General features: G+C 49.4%; 1 protein-coding gene across 13 annotated transcripts in view; it reads right to left on the bottom strand.

Annotated features, from left to right (window-relative positions):
• LOC1281485 (regulating synaptic membrane exocytosis protein 2) overlaps positions 1-17,572 on the bottom strand; it is a 52,746-nt gene extending 35,174 nt beyond the window's left edge. For 2 of the 13 annotated variants that reach the window (XM_061643768.1, XM_061643771.1), the window contains exons 1-7: positions 17,232-17,570; positions 11,484-12,241; positions 8,654-10,033; positions 7,846-8,050; positions 4,678-4,797; positions 4,137-4,610; positions 3,788-4,052 (exon numbers count right to left, since the gene is read on the bottom strand). In XM_061643768.1, the coding sequence (XP_061499752.1) occupies positions 3,788-4,052; positions 4,137-4,610; positions 4,678-4,797; positions 7,846-8,050; positions 8,654-8,763 (1,174 nt within the window). In that variant the 5' untranslated portion in view covers positions 8,764-10,033; positions 11,484-12,241; positions 17,232-17,570. Of the gene's footprint in view, positions 1-3,787; positions 4,053-4,136; positions 4,611-4,677; positions 4,798-7,845; positions 8,051-8,653; positions 10,034-11,483; positions 12,242-12,551; positions 13,039-15,111; positions 15,426-17,016; positions 17,108-17,178 lie in introns of those variants that run through there. The other 11 variants (XM_061643767.1, XM_061643765.1, XM_061643769.1 and 8 more) reach the window with 10 other exon arrangements.
• Positions 17,573-18,254: the final 682 nt, after the last annotated feature.

Genomic DNA, 18,254 nt, shown 5'->3' with positions numbered 1-18,254 from the left:
CGGCAAAGCCTCGGCAAAGCGTGTTAGCTCAGTAAGCGCCAAAAGACGTCAACAAGCGGAAAAGCACGGGCACGCCGTGTGCCCGGTTGCTTCCCGGATTGCCTGCAGTCACTCAGCTGCTCCCAAGCCCTCCGACACCGAGTCTATACCACCCCGCACTGCCTCCACCCAGCCGGAAATTGGCTTCGCAAAAACCTAGCGCAACGCTGTGTGTATGTGTGTGTGTGTGGGCCGAGTGACCGTGCGAGCGCTTAGGACGCCACTCAGCATCCTCGTCCAAGGTCATTGATATGAATTTATTAATTGGATATCTACTCGTTCGGCTGCTCTCCGGAATGTACAAACACGCAATCGAAGCCATACACACACACAAACAAACACACAACCATACACTTTGACAACGTAAACTTGGGTAGACTTGAAGCTTGAAACAAAACAACTCTAGTTTAGACCAATTTGGGGAAGAATATCTATTCCTACCACCTAGAAGTCCCCGACGAGCTCACTAATACTACGCACCGTCGTCGCATTGGCAAGGGACTCGTGCAGTTGCTGTACCATCCACGTGCTATCCGTGAGCAGTGGGCTTTGCACGTAGTGCTACCCTTCGAATGGTAAAATTGTAGCTTTGAACACACATTTACAAGCACGGAGTGGGTGGCTATGGGGCAGAGTACGATGTGTGTAATCAACTGTATCGTCGAATGAAACACATGGACCACAAAAAACGCGTAACCAACTGCACACACAGTGCTTACTGACGTCAGGACATCACACCACCAAGTGACACACACGACTCGCACTGAACACAGACACCCAACATACAGTGAGAGAGCGACTGGTAAAGAAAATGTTAACTTCAAGCACTCGCTCGCACAGTTTTTACACCGCATCAACTCCATCATTAAATCGCAATCACCTGAACCGATGACGTGGATGGCATTACGCCCTGTGAGCTGAATGAGTAGGTGTCTCCACCGTGTTTAAAGCGAATTGAAACTGCTTTCGAATAGTCTGAGCCTCTGCACCAGAATGACGTTGTGTAGTTGTCGAAAGATCTTGTCGAAATTTTCAATCTGTTCACGCATGTCCGCAGTACTGTTGAGTTCGGAACCGTATCCTGACGGCTCGAATGGAAAATATTACAATCAGGTATGATGCCGCAACACAGGCAGGCAAGATGTGCCATAATCTTATCTGCCACCACTAGCTGCTATCACTCTCCCAGGAGGGCCAGCATGTGGAAAAGCATCCGTGACCACCGTATGCCCGATATCGAACGGCTCGCACCGAAACGGCTTCAATCCATTGTGTTACGACCCAGAAACATAATTCTATCATCGGCAAACACAGAGCTGCAAAGTTGGAAAACGGGCAAATGGGGCCGGCGAGGGCTCATGCACACATTATTACTATTATTGTACCCGTATCCCGTCAATAATGAAATTTATAACGGCAAATAATTTACGAGCTCCGGCCACTGCAAAACCGCGGCACAGGGGAAGCGCAGCGTGAGGAGCAAACTTTCACCCCAAAAAATAGGCCACCCAGGGGGTGAGGGGGGGGGGTGCTGAACTGCAACGTGAAAAGAAAAGACCCTTTCCTGCAACGGGCCTTTCCTCCCCGTTCTCCTGCCGCCTTCTGTTACACAAAGATACTGCAGTAGCGCCATCAGATACTGCCGATGTGTGTCGGTTTTCTGGCTGATACCGTGCCGCCAACAGGCCGCACTGTGCAGCCTGTGCTCGCAACATACAAGGGGCCCCGGACTAACAATTGCATGCCTCCGGGACATCGGGCTGGTGGGACGGTGGGATGGCAAAATTGCAAACTGAACTGTGCAGAAGTTTCGAGCGAGCGAGCGGGCGAGCGGGCGGGCGAACGAATCGAGCGAAACGTCTCGGCAGCACAAAGAAACCACCTCCACCGGTACACATACCCCCTTGTGGTAAATGGTAGTTGACAGTTTCTTTCCAATTTTACCACACACACACACACACATACACACACACACTCGGGTCCTACTGGGGGCACGTGCATCCTACTGTACCGTGGAGAATCCGGGTACCCGCCGAAAGGGAGGCAAGTGAAATGCAACAACGGCCAAAAGCCAATTGACGATGCAATGAAACGTGCACCTCGCGTACATGGAAAGACGCTTCGGGTGAAGCCACTTAGTCAGCGACAGCGAATCTGAACAAAAGGGCGGGTAGAAAGGTCGCCGAAAGGAGGAGGAAAGGGAAGGGGGGGGGCAGGGTTGTAAAAAAAAACCCATTACGAGGCACACTGACAGGAACGTTCAAGGCAAAGTCTGGCCAAAGCTTCGGCTGCGTGGAACAAAGTAACCTTCTCGAAGTAGCGGTCCACACCGCTTCCAAACAGTCGCACCGCCCATTGACGTTGCGTCCGCCATTTTAAGGTGACTGTTTTGCGTATGTGTCTGTTTGTCTGTGTGTGTGTGTGTACATGTGCTACAGTAATTTTCTTTGCGATAGGTTTTTTTGTTCGTTTGTTTTCCATGACACCAGGCAGAATCTGGTGCTTCGTCGCAAGACACGAGACGAGAGCGCCGGTCCTGACCTACAAAAACCTTGGAGGAACAAAGCGAATTAAGGGAGGAATTAAAGGCGACTGGATGTTATAGGGGTGCGCTGCCACAAGTACTGGAATCATGTGTGTGTGTGTGTGTGTGTGTCTGTGACCCAGACAAATAAATTGTGCACCAAGTGCCCGAAAATAGGTTCCTTTTGAGCAAACTCAATGTCCTACAGCACACGACCAGTGCGAGATCAATGAAAGCACAAGCGAATGGTACACTAGCGGGTAAAGTGTTTGTTTACGTAGGATTTCAATAGCCTTCAAATGAACCTTCACTATAGATGTATTCCCCATTTCCGCCGAAAGATGTATCAGCTAGACGTCCTACACAATCCGAGCGGTACAAATTTAACGTTGGAGTCGGCTTTCAGCTAATTAGCTGGTATGCTAAATGTCATCGGCAGCCTACGCGTCACCTGGCTTGGCCTGGCTTCCGACCAGCATCGCTCCGAGATGATCATCGGACGCGTGCTTACGCATTAAGCTCGACACTTTAAACATTAGCGTGCGAGCATGTTTCATACCTACAGCAACTGCCTTACGCAAACGATTCAATAGGCTACAATCACTTCAACGCAACAGCCGTGGGTTTCTTCTAGAATCCTTCGCCCAGGTGCGAGCAGTACCGAGCAGAGAGTATTTTTTAAACCGAAAGTAGACTGTTCTGGCTAGCTGTTTGCCTCCATTGGGCGTCAGAAGGAACTTTTAGCTAAGTGGCCTCATTTCGTCTAGAACAGTGGCTGCATCATCGACACAGGGAGCGCTACAGTTTTGGGAGGGCTTTTTGTTTTGCTTATAACAAATTTTGAATTCCAAATCATAGCGACAAACAGAAAACAAAAAATCGGGACGAGAACAACAGGGAAAAGGGCATAGAAACAAAAGCACAAGAGGAAACACACCTTTTGGAAAAGCTAGCGCTAGCCGCGGAAACAAATGGTACCGCAACCGAGACCGAGAAACCAAAGAGCAATAATTTGGAGCGCGAAAAATACACATACACGTACCGCGCGTGTGAAAAGAAGTTGAAACGAACGAAAGAAAAAGACGTGAAAACAGATAAAGGATCGCAGGAAGATATGCACGCTTCACGGTGGAGCCCTCCTTCCCGAAGGAGGAGGCCGACTCCTCCTCCTCCTCCCTGCGTTGCCGCGTTGAGGGGGGTCATCGGTCACGACACCGAACTTACCTTCGAACTCCGGCGTGGAGCGAATGTCCTCGTCGGAGCTGCTGAAGGAGCGTTGCTGGGGCAGGTACGGGCCACCGAGCGGTCGCTTGTGCGATTTCGTGGGCTCCGGTGGTAGGTGCATACCGCCACTGCCAACACCGCCCCCTCCGCCTCCCATGCCGCTGCTACCGTGAGCCGAGCTGGACTGGAGCGATTCGGCGTAGTGCTGCTGCTGCCTCGGATGCACCAGATGCGGATGGGTTCGCATGAGATCTTCGATTTCGCTCTGTTCGGGAGGGGGAGGAAGAAACAAATGACAGACACAAACCCTCAGGCATGGTGGTGTAGATCGCCAACCGACCCGACTTACCTGATAGTAGCTTGGGTCATCGTGCCCATAGCCGCCACCACCGGCATGGGTTATGTGTACCTGCGGAGTCATCGAATGCTGACCACCGTACGGACCACTACCACCACCACCGCCACCATGATGCATCGGTGGCTGGGGAAGCTGCGAATGCTGCCCGTAAGGGCCACCGCCGTAGCCCTGCTGGCCTGCCCCCGGCCGGCCACCGTACATGCCGCCCACCTGCCCGTGGCCCATCTGCTGCATCCGGCCGATCTGCTGCTGGTGATGGCCGGGCGACATCATCATGTCCATCCCGCTGCCGTCCGACTGGGACAGCCGGCGGGTCGGTGGATCCTGCTGGCTGTACTGCCGGCGCAGCTGGCTGTTGGCCCGCTGCATCGGATTGTTCTCCTTCTCTGCCGCGCTGCGGGCCCGCTCCAGCTTCGGACGCTTGTCGGAGGGATCGTGCGGATCGAGCATGGTTTGGGGCAGCGTCTGGGTGGGTTGGACAGCAGATTAACACCAAGTGTGGGGTGTCTCTAGTACGTGAAGAATAACTTACCCTCGGGTCGCCTTCCTGTCTTCGTATCACACCGTCCGGGCTGGTGCTTTTGTTCATCCACTGACCCGTTTTCGACAGCAGCTCTTGCTTTTTCCTACACACTATGCACACCCATATGACCTGCAGGGGGAAATGGTACGGATCAAGAGCGGAAGAGAGCACTTTCGTCAGTTTAGCCTCAAAAGTATATTGATAAGCTGTAGAAGAATGGTTTTAAACGGTTTTTGGTAACATGTGTGAGTTATGTTTGCACCTTTCAAATACTTGTTCAGTTTCTTCAGGGTATTATAGTGTTTTCCAGGTGGTCTCATTGTTGTGGGACACTTCCTTGACTTTTTCTAATGGGAAGTTAAATTCATATGATGGAAATTGGATTTTGGACAGGCTGTTTGGACATTCCTATTAGATTTGTCCAACAAGGGTGCTGTAGAGTACAATTCCCATTACATTAAGTTCATTTCTTATAAGAAAGAGTCAATAAAGTGTCCCACAGCTATGAGAACTGCTGGAAAACCCTGTATCACCCAACTGCCATTTAATCAATCCGAAAAAAGCATTTTTTCCACACTAAGTACAACAATTCAAGAAACTGCCACGAGTATACGACAAAAGCACACGCGACCTGCACCTGCAGCGAGCACAACTGTGCACCGGCGAGCACAACTGGTGTATAAATTTTTAAATTTGATTTTCTGCACTGCACTTCCCTCTCCCCAAATGCCGCTTTTAAGTGTGCAAAAGGGGACAGCAACTCCCCTTCTCCGTTTATCACGAGCGGTGCCGCTTCCAGCCCGACGTGCGTTGTTTGGATGCCAAACAGTGCCAACGGAGCGCGCTGCGTAACATGAAATATTAAGCATACGCCAAAGTGCGACCCCGAAACGCTTTGTTTTTTTCCCTCTCATGCGATTGGGTGCACACCGCCCTTTGGCACGTCCTGTCCATCACTTCGCACGCTTCATTCATTGGGGGGGGGGGGGGGGGGGCACTTGGGGCCGCATTACATTTGCTGGGTCAGTCAGCAAATCCCCTGCGAGACAACGCCGAGAAGACGTAACGTCCCCTATACCCGAGCGGTGTAGTGAATGGAAACGCTCGTTGCAGATTTTGGGGCGCCCTGTTCTGCTTCCCATTCCAGAATGCCAATGTCCTGGGTGGGCAGTGAAATTAGTTTTCCAATGATCCAATTTGAAGTGACCACGAACGAGGAAATTGGGACGCCCGTCCTTCGGAATGTCCTTTGGAGCCAAAATAATAATTATTACTTCCATTCGTTCTTTCTTCGCCTCACAGCATTGCACAGAGGAAATGAATCCAACCGCGTCCAAGTAGCGCTGGCCGGGTGTCGAATGCCGTGTGTGTGTGTGTGTGTGCATAGTGCAGTGCCACTTCAGATTTTTCGTCATAATTCATCGAAGCCGGCAGAGTTGAACGGCAAGTCGCCACCCGGTCGTTTTGTCGCTCCGTCCTCATTCGCCCACGGAGCACCAATACAGCGGGCGTGTATCGGGCGTGCGTTTGAATACTCCGTCAAACGAAAGACAGTCGGAGCGGGGTTGGCATCAGCAGCAGCAGCAGCAGCAGCAGCATCATGGTCCTCCTCATCGTCCTGGGGCCGCTAGACAGCCGCTCGATAGCTGCCGGTTGGTGCTGCCGCCGCGTAGCATATGCGGATTGAATTTTTGGAGAAAACTGGCACCAGCATTCTGGGCGCCTATGCTGATGAGGCAGCCACAGCTAGCCTGCCCAGCCCAGTTGCCGCACGCGTGCCACATTCGAATTCGGCTGCTCGTCTCATGAAACGGAACATAATGAAACCGTCCGGCTAGACACAGTGCATGCCGCGCGCATCGAGACAAAGCGTGGCAGAAGCTGGTCGACTGGTTAAACACAAAAGGGACGGAGCGGCATCGAGTGGCGACGGCCAGCGGGTACTTAAAATTATGTCCACTTATACATGTTTCCACACGCGGCCAAATCGGTTTGCCAACGGATGGCCGGATTGAAGCGGAAAAATTATGACCCATGTAAATGGCAGCCGACAGTGTGCCGTGCGCCGTGCCAAACGGGCTGGGCCGCACATTAGTGAACTCAATACTCATTGTCTTCCAGCGATGGCATACGACGAATCGGTTCGCCACGTTAGAGTGTCGCCTAAATGCGTGCGAGCGGGACGATCGTTAACGCAAGCCAGGGGACGGCCTTTCGGATTCGCCGTTCTGCAAATCTGCCCGGTTTCTGTTCGTTCATAAATCAAAAATCAATATTCGCCGGTCGGGAGCGCGGCACGGATGGCACGGAGGTGCGCCGGGGCGCTCGGGTTTGGGAAGCTCCAAGGCAAAAGCTCTTTCATGCATCGAAATGACGTCATTTCATTCATTCGCATTTCTTTCGGCAAACGTGGGTGTGCGTTTACGAGCGCAGCGGGGAACAGTCCTCCCGGCCCACCGAAACGGGCCCTGGTCAAACCGCGTGGGCGCAAGGGGTGGGGGCAGGAAGGGGTGGCGGGTGGGGTAAGCAAAACGTGGTAAAGTTTTCATCTTCGATGACTTTCCAGTTCACAAAAGCGGGCGGGTGATGTTGCGTTACCTCCTCGTGCGCGCGTGCTCACGTTTTTTTGTTGTTGTTCCCTGTCTTTTTTATCCGTCTTGCCGAAGCCACTGCTCTGCCTCTCCCCATCTCTGTTCGGTGTTGGGGGGGAGGGGGGTTTCTTGTATCGCCTGTGCGGTCCCCATGAGTTGGCTGATGTGTTTCTAAGGAATCCTCGATCAATAAGCCTTTACTGAGGCTTGTTGTTCTGCTTTGCTGTCTGAGTGTTTGGTGTCGCTTGTTTCGAGCGGGACTTACAACGTTTCTAACGGCAGAGGCAGCAGCAGTAGCAGTGTGAATAAATAATTTTTGAAGCATATCTAGAGTTGGCAAAACATATATGTAAGTCAAATGAAAGTGTTCCTGTAAAAGCAGAGGTTCGATTCCCTTTAGATACGAAAACAGAAGACGTAGAACACCAGTTTGCCTAAGTCAATCAATAATATTGCCCAAAAATCTCCCCTTTTTCCCGTTGCTGCTCCTTTAGTTACTCGTTTATGCTTGTGCCACCATCGACAAGTGCGGTTAGAGAAAGTTACCCATCGAAACCCGTCTCCCGTCCGTGCCTTTACAACTTACCTTATTGTTGCGTAGTGTTACTTTGCCACCGCATTTGGCACAGCAGCGAATGTTGCAGTAGTGACAGATGTGCCCGATACCGTCCGCGAACTTTGTCTTCAGGCAGATGTGACACGTGGCCTCCAGCTCGACCCCGGCCTTCTTCTGTTGCTCCGACTTTTGCCGGATCGAGTCGACAAGCGTCGCCACCTCGTCCTGCTTGCGCCTGCATTTGGAGAAAAAAAGGGATTTGGAAGCGTGTGAGACAAAAAGCGTCCTTTTCAGTGATGAAAAAGTAAAGGGAAAGTTCTGCTAAACCACTCCTATTCTTAGATTTGTTATCGTAGTGAAAAACAATTCATTTTCCGCCTTCCACATGGGATGCGTTATTGATTCGCACAACATGTCTGGCGCCTTTTTGTGCATTAAAATGGCAAAGTAATTAAATGCGTTGACGATAATAGCGCAAGAACCGGAGGCCGGTGCATGAATAATTGAGTTTTAAATTTGTTTTTACGTGATTGTGTCATTTTTTCTCACTTCACAACACTGTGCCCGCATAGGAATGGTGGATATTTTTTGTTTATTTAAACAGATTGGAACGTCAGCTACTCGTTTAATTGTATATCGATTACAAATCACACGCCCGAAAGCATGCAAAGCGACCAGAGCCGAACACCGAAGCGTAGCGCATGTGATTATTTATTTATTTTTAACCTTCCAAGCGGTCGTAATTTGAAATTAATTGCAGTACTTTATAACTGTTGTGTGTGTGTGTGTTTTTTTTTAAATTTTACTAACTGCATAAGACTCTCCCCATCCGTCTTACCGCATAATCTCGTTCTCCCGTTCCTCCTCCTGCTTTTGGCGCATCATCACTCCCTCGATGATGGCCCGTTCCTCCTGCGTTAGGTGCGACAGATCGGGCATGTCGTCCATTTTGCTCTCCGGTTGATGCTAATGCACCTTTTGATCTGTGAACTGTGAAACTGTATCCTGTTTTTTTCTCTCTCTCTCTCTCTCTCTCGATTTGTCACGCTGTCTCCGCTCGTCACTCTTCACAAAACACCAAACCACTGTAGCCTGAGGTACGAAAACATCGATTCACACCTTGTTTATTGATAAACCGGCCACCTGGCAGGCTGTGGAATGGCCAGTTTGTCTTGCAAATGGAACTACACTGCTTCTACACCTTACTATCGGTACACGCTTGTATCACAAACGACACTTGCTACAAATCAATATTTCACTTTCATCTGATTGATCTTTATGTCACATTTCAACCGTTTTTCTTACACTCGATGGTGAAACTGGGGTTTAATAAGTGTTTTTTTCCTGTTTCTTGCGAACAACACTACCTACACTGAGATATGCACTGTGTATATTGGCTTAGTGTATGTGTTTTGTGCACTGTAGCAGTGTTTTGTGGTTTGCATTGGAGCTTCCGCACTTTTTGCACACGTTTTTTTGCACGACACTATATCTGCTCTCTCCACTCACTGGTTCGGTCACACTGATCTCGCTTAAATATTCATTGTTGTTCAAACTTTACAATTTCACGCACTGGTTTCACAACACCAACGACAACCCCCGTCAACACTTTTTCTTCTTACGAAACAGATCGGCAAACGATGGCTCGTCAATTGCGCGACCCATACCGTACGGCCAGTATTGATGCCGGTTCGTCACTTGCGGCTCGCCGCTTGCATCGAGTTCACTGCTGCAGCAATAGTGGATCGCGATCGTTCCCACTCGGCAGCACAATCTTCCGGCAGCACACCATGCTCGGTCCGGGCGCACTGGGCTCACTGACAGGCCATGATGGCTAGAACCGTCGTCGTCGTTATCGTCACCGTTGGCTACACTGGAGAATCGAATGTCGCGGTTGGTTTGGGTGAACATCTTCTCAGCACAACGTCACCGGAGGATGTGGGTTGCTGTCGCTGCGGGTAGTGCCAGTTGATGAGGATGCTGCTGCTCCTGCTGCTGCTGTTGCTACTGCGCAGCCCACCAACCGATAACAATCGCTTTCCGTCTAACGCAAAGGCCAGCGATGGAAGCTGTGGCGTGTTGCCAAGTCGGCACCACCGACCTACCACCGGCTCAAGACGTATGATGCATGGTTAGCTGTACACTGTGCTGGGTTGACTGGGTTGGTTCGTTGGCTTTCATTATGAATGGATCGAATACTGCTTTGTTAGTGTAGCGGCTGAATGGCGGAGGGGGAGCGTGAATGGGATGAAACAAAGCAATCGATTATTAGGTTGTGTTGTTGCGGTGATTATTGGGAGATATTATTGGTTAGGAAAGCTAGAAACTAATGACTGTTTTACTCTTAACAACAAGGCGCAAAAAGATTGAATAGATCATGAAATACTAAGCGTCTCCATGCACTTCGTAAAAGACTAGGCGTCTCCTTTAGGCTTTCGTTTGGTCCTGAATGGTTCTGATTGGTTAAAAAAAATGCTAATACTGATCCAAAATTTCAATAGCAGCTCCAATGTATCACACAATCTGTTTTGTATAGTGGAAAGAAGCTGTTTTCAGACATTCAATCCAAGTCTGATAGATCGAGAGTGTTGCACATCGCAAGCATCAGCATATTTCAAGGCAGGTTAAAACACCTCTAGTTTGAAGCAGTATCTGGTCTGTATTTTGGACCATTCTTACGGGCAAACGAGATCATTGATTCTCGGCTCGGCCGTTGTTACGCGAGCCGTACGTCACGAGCTTATCTTGCATGTACGTAACGATGCGAACGCTCGCACACAATCGCCCCTCTGCTCAATAGTGTAATAATGTGCGTGAGTTACTGAAACTGTAACTCCAAATCTATCTTCGCCCTATCCAAGAGATAAATTCGTGCTGCTGTTCGCGTTAACCAACTACACTCAACGCTCAGAGGCTCTCTACACTCACGGTTTTATTCGTGAGTGTCATACAACGATAAATAACAATAGAGAAGACGAAAAAAAAAAAGATAACAACACGCCGACCGAAAACCCTTGCTAGCTTTCCCATCATTTAGTGCACTGTCAGCTTTCTCCCCGCATCGCTCTCACCCACCTTTCTCCCACTCTCGCTCTCTTTTTGATTCTATTTCTCTTTTTCAAAGCCTCCCGCACCCGACGCCTACTTTCCCCCTGTTCGTTTGGCTGTTGAAGTGGTTTCGCTTAGTTTTTTTTTTTTGTTGGCCGCAAATGGAAAGTCAATTTTCATTATCGGCGCATGCTCCGATGAACTGTGAAAAATGTGAAAGAGCGTGAAAGAGCACACTACAAGCTCGGCTGAGCAGCCAGCACTCAACTATGGTGCGGGGCGGATAGAAAGCAACTAATCGGTGAGTGCCACTTGCATTTTCGGTGAAATATTTCAGTGAGCTTTGCAAGCGCTCATGCCACACATAAACACTCACGTCGATTAAAAGTGAGATGAGATGGTGCGACTCACTATCAGTCGGAACAAACATTGCACTTGCTTTACTTTGTATTACTAAACATGCTACAGCTTTCTAAAATTTGTTTTAATTTTTAGGACTTTTTGTTCCTCAATTTCACGTGGTATTTTGTTAGTGAACAATGCTGCTAGCTACACAGCAGGTAATGGTTAAACACACTACACTAATATAGCCCTCTGCACAGAAACCCAACTCTGCTTACCTTCACTACTGTTCGCTGCACTTTGACGCCTTACGGAGGATAAAGCTTTGATATGGTTTCCATTTTTTCCTTGCGAAATCACACTTCTCTTTGTCGCCCAATGCTGACCGCTCGTGCATGATACTTAGCCCTTGAGCTTTACATAGTATCGACCACTTTCGTTGTACCACAAATGCACTAAACGCATTGTACCTTGAACTTGCACTTCGACCGTTCAATCTAATGTTTTACTCCATCGTTTCTACTCATTTTTGATATTCCTGCGAATTTCGGACCCTAGCATATGTGTGTTTGGATGCATTAGTGCACTTTTCTACACTCCCACTATATGATGCACTACAAGGGAATGGGTGATCGATGGATTTTTACAATTTCCATCTCATTAACAGACCGATTAGTCGATGCAATAACGACGGCGGCGACGGTTGCAGCAGCAGCAGCAGTTGCAATCAATGATTCGATCAGTCAGCACGCACTCGTCGTCGTCAGCCATCTCGCCATGGGGCAGAGTACGGGTGGGGATACGGGATTCACTCACTTCACACACCGATTAGCACAGCGCAGCACGTTCACACACAGCACCAACACTACCATCGCAGAAGGAAACTGCACCAGCTGGCGCTCCTTTGTTTGGCGACACACACAGAATGGCGATATGGAGAAACTGGAGTCTGTATTTCACGTACACTTTTTTGTTGCGAAAAATGCGTTTCACTGCTGAATCACACCTACGTCGATGCTACTACGGATGCATTTGCCTGTGTAGACGTAGACGTAAGAACGCAAAGGGTTAGATATTGCTTGATTGGGCACAAAAAAGGATAAAGGCATTTTGATAGTATGAAAAGGAAATAATCTGCTCAACACTCCCAAACTGAAAAGGTACAATCGGAGGTCAGATCAATCAAACATATGGAGGAAGAAATGCGTCAGTCTCCCTAACATCACACATTGGTACGAACGATACAAAGGGACGGCACAAAGAGACAATTCTAAACGTACAGTTAGTTAACAACCTTATCGCAACTAACCACTTTTAAACTATTAGCAACACAACAGTAAACTCACGAGTAGTTTTCATCAAAGAAACACTTCCATCACACTGAACTGAACGCAAAGTGCCAATCCCGTAATGCACTTTATAATACACCGTCCTGGGTCGGAGTCGGGAGATGAGCTGTTAATCGCTTGCAAGAAGTATACACACACACACTGTCTGTTCGTTGTCAAAGACCAACTGATTCACGCTGGCTCACACCATCATCCGTACGGCCGTACGTCTCACACGCCAGTGAGAAGTGGTGAAAAGCTTTCACCGCTTTCACCCACCACCACCAGCGTCTACTACGGCTGTGTTGGGTCCGTTCCTACAGAGCCCACCTTTTGTGCATGAGAATGCACAAATCAAAGCACTGATTAGCTTCGTTGTAGTTCGGTTGGAATGTAAATGTGTATGATTTGCAAACACTCCCAGTGGTCCAACACTTTGGTCTGCTTCTGCACCACACCACACTCCATCAAGTCCTTCCGTTCCGTTTGTTATCGCTCACTTCCTGCGTTGCGTGAGCGGTAACGACTGATAACAGGCTAATACTAATACTAAGGCGAAGCAACTAGATGATGGATATTTGTGTCTCTGTTGTTGCTGTTGTTGCTGCGGGAAATCAGTTTTCATCCGATTTCGTAAGCAAAGCAAACAGGGCCTCGTGTCTGCCATACTGTCCGTGTGGTCCCGGTGTGTGTGTGTGTGTGTGTTTGGGGTGGGAAATAGCGCTTCACAGTAACACGGGCGATTTACGATCAACAGCCCCCTCCCCATATATGTGTTTGTGTGTGTGAGATAGTGGTAACGCTAGTATTGGTGGCAACTTTAAGCATTCAACTTCGTCGCTTCGCATCCGCCCCAGCTCCTCCGCTGCTGCAACTGCGGCAGCCAGAGCAGTGAGGACAGTGAGCTGGTAGCTGTAGGCGTAGGGCATAATAATTGCTTCACGAGCGTTCCTGCGAACGTCACGGCGGCGGCGTCGTCCGCCGCGTGGGTGGCGGGAACACCCCGGCCGCCCTTTCGGTCGGGGTCGGGTGTTTGTTGTGCGCGTGTGTAGTTAACCGCTGCGTTCCGCCTCCCCCCCTGCACCCGGCGTTGGCCGGCCATGCCATGGACTGGCAGGCTGTACGGTGCGGGCTGAAACGGTGCGGCGGCGCTCTGTGATAATAGGCTGCAGGCCGCAGAGCTACAGCAAGAGTGCCGACCATCCAGCCCCAAAGTGATGGGGAAAGGTTGAAGGCTAGCGTCTAGGAGCTTAGGTGTAGTGCCACAGTGGATGTGGACCATTTTTTTTTTTTTTAATTCTTTCGCGTAGCTGAGGACGATTGTTTGGAGGGTTTGCATGAGAAAATGGTACGAAAGAGAGGGCAAGAGAGGGTGTCGTTTTTACCATGTTTGGAAAGTGGTTTGGCGTATGCGTTTCGCTCCCTGCTCCCTACCAGCTTGACAATGAAGATAACGCTGCCAAACGGTCGTTTGGGGTCACCAACACCGTCAATGCTGCGGGGGGAAGCGTACGCGTACGTCATTGCGAAGTGTAAAGGGGGAGGTGGAGTGGCTGGGGAGTCACTGCGTTCGAATGTCGAGAGACAGTGTGGAATATAGGTCAAAAGTCCAGAATTGTTGGGAAAGTTTTCATGTTTTCAATACAATTAAAATGGGTTAATGAATAGTTTTGGTAAAACGGTCGTTACACTGTTGGATGGAACTAACTACCTTCTCCTCCTAAGCACTCTCTCCTGCTTTTTGTCCCTTTTGTGGATGTTAAAATGGCTCTTTTTTATCTTTTTTAATTCTTTGTTTGCTTGCCAGCAAGATTAGAAACAAATTCGATTCGAAGGATCATACATTGACGCCTTTTTATGTCGATACACACAAACACACACACACACACACACACACACACACACACTACGAGCGCCTTAGATCGATCTTTAAACTTCCTCTTAACCCACATCAATGCAACGAAAGGGGGGGGGGGGGGGCGATAAAATCATGCAACTTAAAGCACAACCCATCTGCGTATCGGGCAGTTGGGTTTGGTTTTGTTTGTTTTTTGACATTGGCAATGCCGTTCGCCAACTCCGCCGTCAAGCCAAACGGCCTGCTGCTTCGGCAACTGTACACGTACAATAAAAAATCAAGCTTATACATTCTAGATGGGGACTAGCATGTCACATGATGCATAGGTTTTCACATTCACGTACGTAACAACACACAAAACCCCCAATTTATTGTCCCACATTCTACAGGGCAAAGCCCGGCGACCCTATGAAGAGGTGCTATCGATCTCCGATACAGGTATAAACATTGGCAGCAAGCCGACGGTTTTGATAACTCCTATGCGTGGTGGCTTGCGCCATCGCACAGACAGGTGGCTCCGGTGCTGGTATGCTACGATACACGGAATATGATTGAATTTGTTCGATCTCTCTCTGCCTCTCTATAACGGTGCGATGGTACAATATGGTTGCAGTCTGGCAGGCGCTTGCGAACAACAAACGGGCAGACCGGACGAACGAGTCTGAATGGTGTGGAGCGTCCTCATGCCAGAGTGGTGAGTGGTGGTTAATCTATACTCACCTTGTCAACTATTAACCTGCTCTACCCTATTACACCCCATTATGAGCGATTTTCAACACACCACTCTATCTATCATATGGCTTTGCTCGCTAGGCAACACTTCCTTCGTCCAGGCAACACTTCTGTATTTTTATCCCGAAGGCAACCACCATCACTATCGTTTGCTACGTTTTCGACGGCCAACGTGGATGTTGCAGGATGGTGGCACAGGACCGGACACTAACGTGACACTAATTCCATCCCTAAGTGATTTTTCTTCATTTAAAACACACACACACACACACGCGCATAGATCGTCGTGTTCAAACAAGGAGCTGCCAGGCAGCAACAGAGAAAGGACATACGAGCTATCTCGGCATTGCATCGTACACTCCCTCTCACCCAGCCCGCCCCGTGTTGCATGCCGAGGGATAGATGGCGAGTATCCTGCGAGTGTGCGATACTACCACCACCACCACCACCAGCTGCCAGCTATCTATTGGCGGGCTATGGGCGGCCGGGAGAGCTCCGGGAGAGCAGCAGTGCGGGTTTGTCGTTCGCTCTCTCGCGCGCGCACACACACGCTGCTCCTTCACCACAGGACACACAGGGATGATGAGCGTGTAGCAGAGGGAATTGCAACAATGGAAAAGAAAATTCACACACACACACACACACACACACACACACACACACACACACACTGGGATAGAGAGATGAAAGTTTTGCTCCGCGCTCTCTCTCGCTCTCGCTCTCACACACAGTGACAGGAACGCGCGCGCACACACAATCCACTAAACAGATAGCGCGAGCAGGGGATGAAAAGCAGAAGAAAAACGAAAAAAGAAAGGAGGAAATGGCAGGGAGCGTTTGTGGAAGGAAAAGCTGCTTCCACTGCTGATATCCTTCCACACACACACACACACACACACGCACGCACACACATATTGAGAGTTTTTTTTCTGTTCACACAATATTTTCCACCAGTTTAGACCGTATGTTTTCTTTCCATTTCTTGGTTGGTTTTTTGTTTTCTTCTCATCCACGAAAAACCCTCCCTTCTCCCGCTGGGGGCGCTTCTGGGCAGGATTCGTTATGGAGGCACCCAGGTGCGGGTTACTGCAGCACCGCTCAGCACGAATTTGTGAAGGTGAGCTAGATTTTTCTGTCCCAAGCGAAGACAGGACGGTCGGACGGTGCTGCAAATGAAGCGTTTTTCCCCCCGCCTTGGGCAAGCATGGGCAGGGAGGGAGGCAGGCAGGCAGGCAGGCAGCCAAGAGCAATCTGTTGGACACCTCCTCTCTGGCACACCAGGGGCCAGGGATGTGGGGAAGGGGGCGGGGTGGCTTTTCGGGGTGTGCAAGTTGGCTTATGCACTGGGTCACTTCAGCCCACCACTTGGTGGTGGGGGAGGCGGGGTGGGGAGGGATGGGTTTAGGGATTGCAGCAGAAGGGTTTTTCAAATTTTCACTTCACTTATCACTTTTTGCCTTAACCTCCTTCCTCCAAGCTAACCTTCCTCTCTCCCGGGTAAGCAGTAAGCTGCAGTTCCCTGCAGGATCTGTGTGCGTGTACGTGAGTGTGTGTGTGTGCGTGTAGGCTCTCTTTGTGTGTGTGTGTGGATGTGAGTTTGCAAAATTGCTCCAAATTCCAGAACAACCAGGAAACACCACATCACATACTGCCCTTTTCCTGTCCCCAACGTTTTTCTTCCCCCCCCCCCCTCCCACCCCCCAATTCCGTTTTTTCTTCACTGCGTCCGGGGGAGGATTTTTCACATTTATTTTAAACACACACACACACACTGTGGTTCGGGTGAAAACAGATATCTATGGCCAGTCCAAACAGCTCCTCTCCCCCCACTGTCACTATGATCGACCTCCTGCCTCTCCCCGCAGTCACCGATCTCACTCTAGGTTATCATACCGAGCAGGCACACATACGCACACACACACACAATTAAGCACACGCGGAGGGATTGTGGGAGTCATTGTTTCGCGTGTGTGTGTGTGTACCCCCTCTCCCTTGCAGAAGATTACAGGGAGTGGAAGAGATTAGAAAGCAACACAATTGAAAAAAAACACATACACACACACGCACACCCGCACAATTGATGAATTTGGAACAGTTGCACAAGGTACCAGAACGCAAGGAACACTGGAGCGCTGAAACACTGGAGCCTCCCAAAAAAGGGCCAAACCCGCTTGGCAAACGGGTTTCGCCTTCCGTTTCCGATTCCGCCCGTAACGGGGTCCGGGATTTGTGACGGCTGCGACGAGCGTAGTGGAAAATCCGCCTGTGTGCCCGTGTGTGGTGCACGCACACCCCGAGAAGCTCGAGGAGGAAAGCGATTTGGCCTGTAAGCTGGTCGCTACTGATGGCTGGATCGCCCCAAATTGGTTTCACCCGAAAAAATTTTCACCACCAAGACGAGAGAGAGAGAACGGGTGAGAGAGCGAGAGAGAGAGAGCCGCACAAATTTCCAGACTTCTTTTGTGTGTGCGAGCCTTGCCGCTCCTATCAAATACAATCACGCGGCGCTCTCTCTCGTTCAGCTCTCTTCAATTGCCAAATCTCATCGTGGAGGGCAAATCTGCTCTTATGTGTGAGGGGGTATGAGCGATGAGCAGCACTACCAGCAGCAGTTGAAAGTTTCGAAATGGACAGTTTCATAGAAGGTGGTGTGTTTTAAGGTTTGCAGTGAAAGAAATGGAAACGAAGCGATAATATGAGGATAAAAATAATATGATATTACTGTTAACAATATGATAGTGATCAGTTCCCAATGTTAACAGCATTATTCAACACTCACAACGTGTTTTTCAACCACTGTCATATACGTTTAACAGTTGCGTTGTTGAAAAACATGTGGCAAACGTTCAATAATACTGTTCTGAGTGGTAACTGATGTAGCAAACAGTATACAGTCAGAATTCAACAGTTGGACGCTTTTTAATTGAACGCTCGAGTTGACTCTAGTTGACTGACAGTTCAATTGAAAAGCATACGTTTGAGAAAAACCGGTTTTTGAAAAATTCACAAAAATCTTATGGGCATGCCGAGAAAAATTTGATAATTTTTTTGTATGGTAAAACGTGCCAACTAAAAACCACATATTTAATAGTTGGCAGGGAATCGAAGTTCAACCGGTGAGTTCAGACTGT

Source organism: Anopheles gambiae, chromosome 2 (assembly GCF_943734735.2).
Source record: "Anopheles gambiae chromosome 2, idAnoGambNW_F1_1, whole genome shotgun sequence".
NCBI lineage: Eukaryota > Metazoa > Arthropoda > Insecta > Diptera > Culicidae > Anopheles > Anopheles gambiae.
This window is presented reverse-complemented; position numbering and strand designations above follow the sequence as displayed.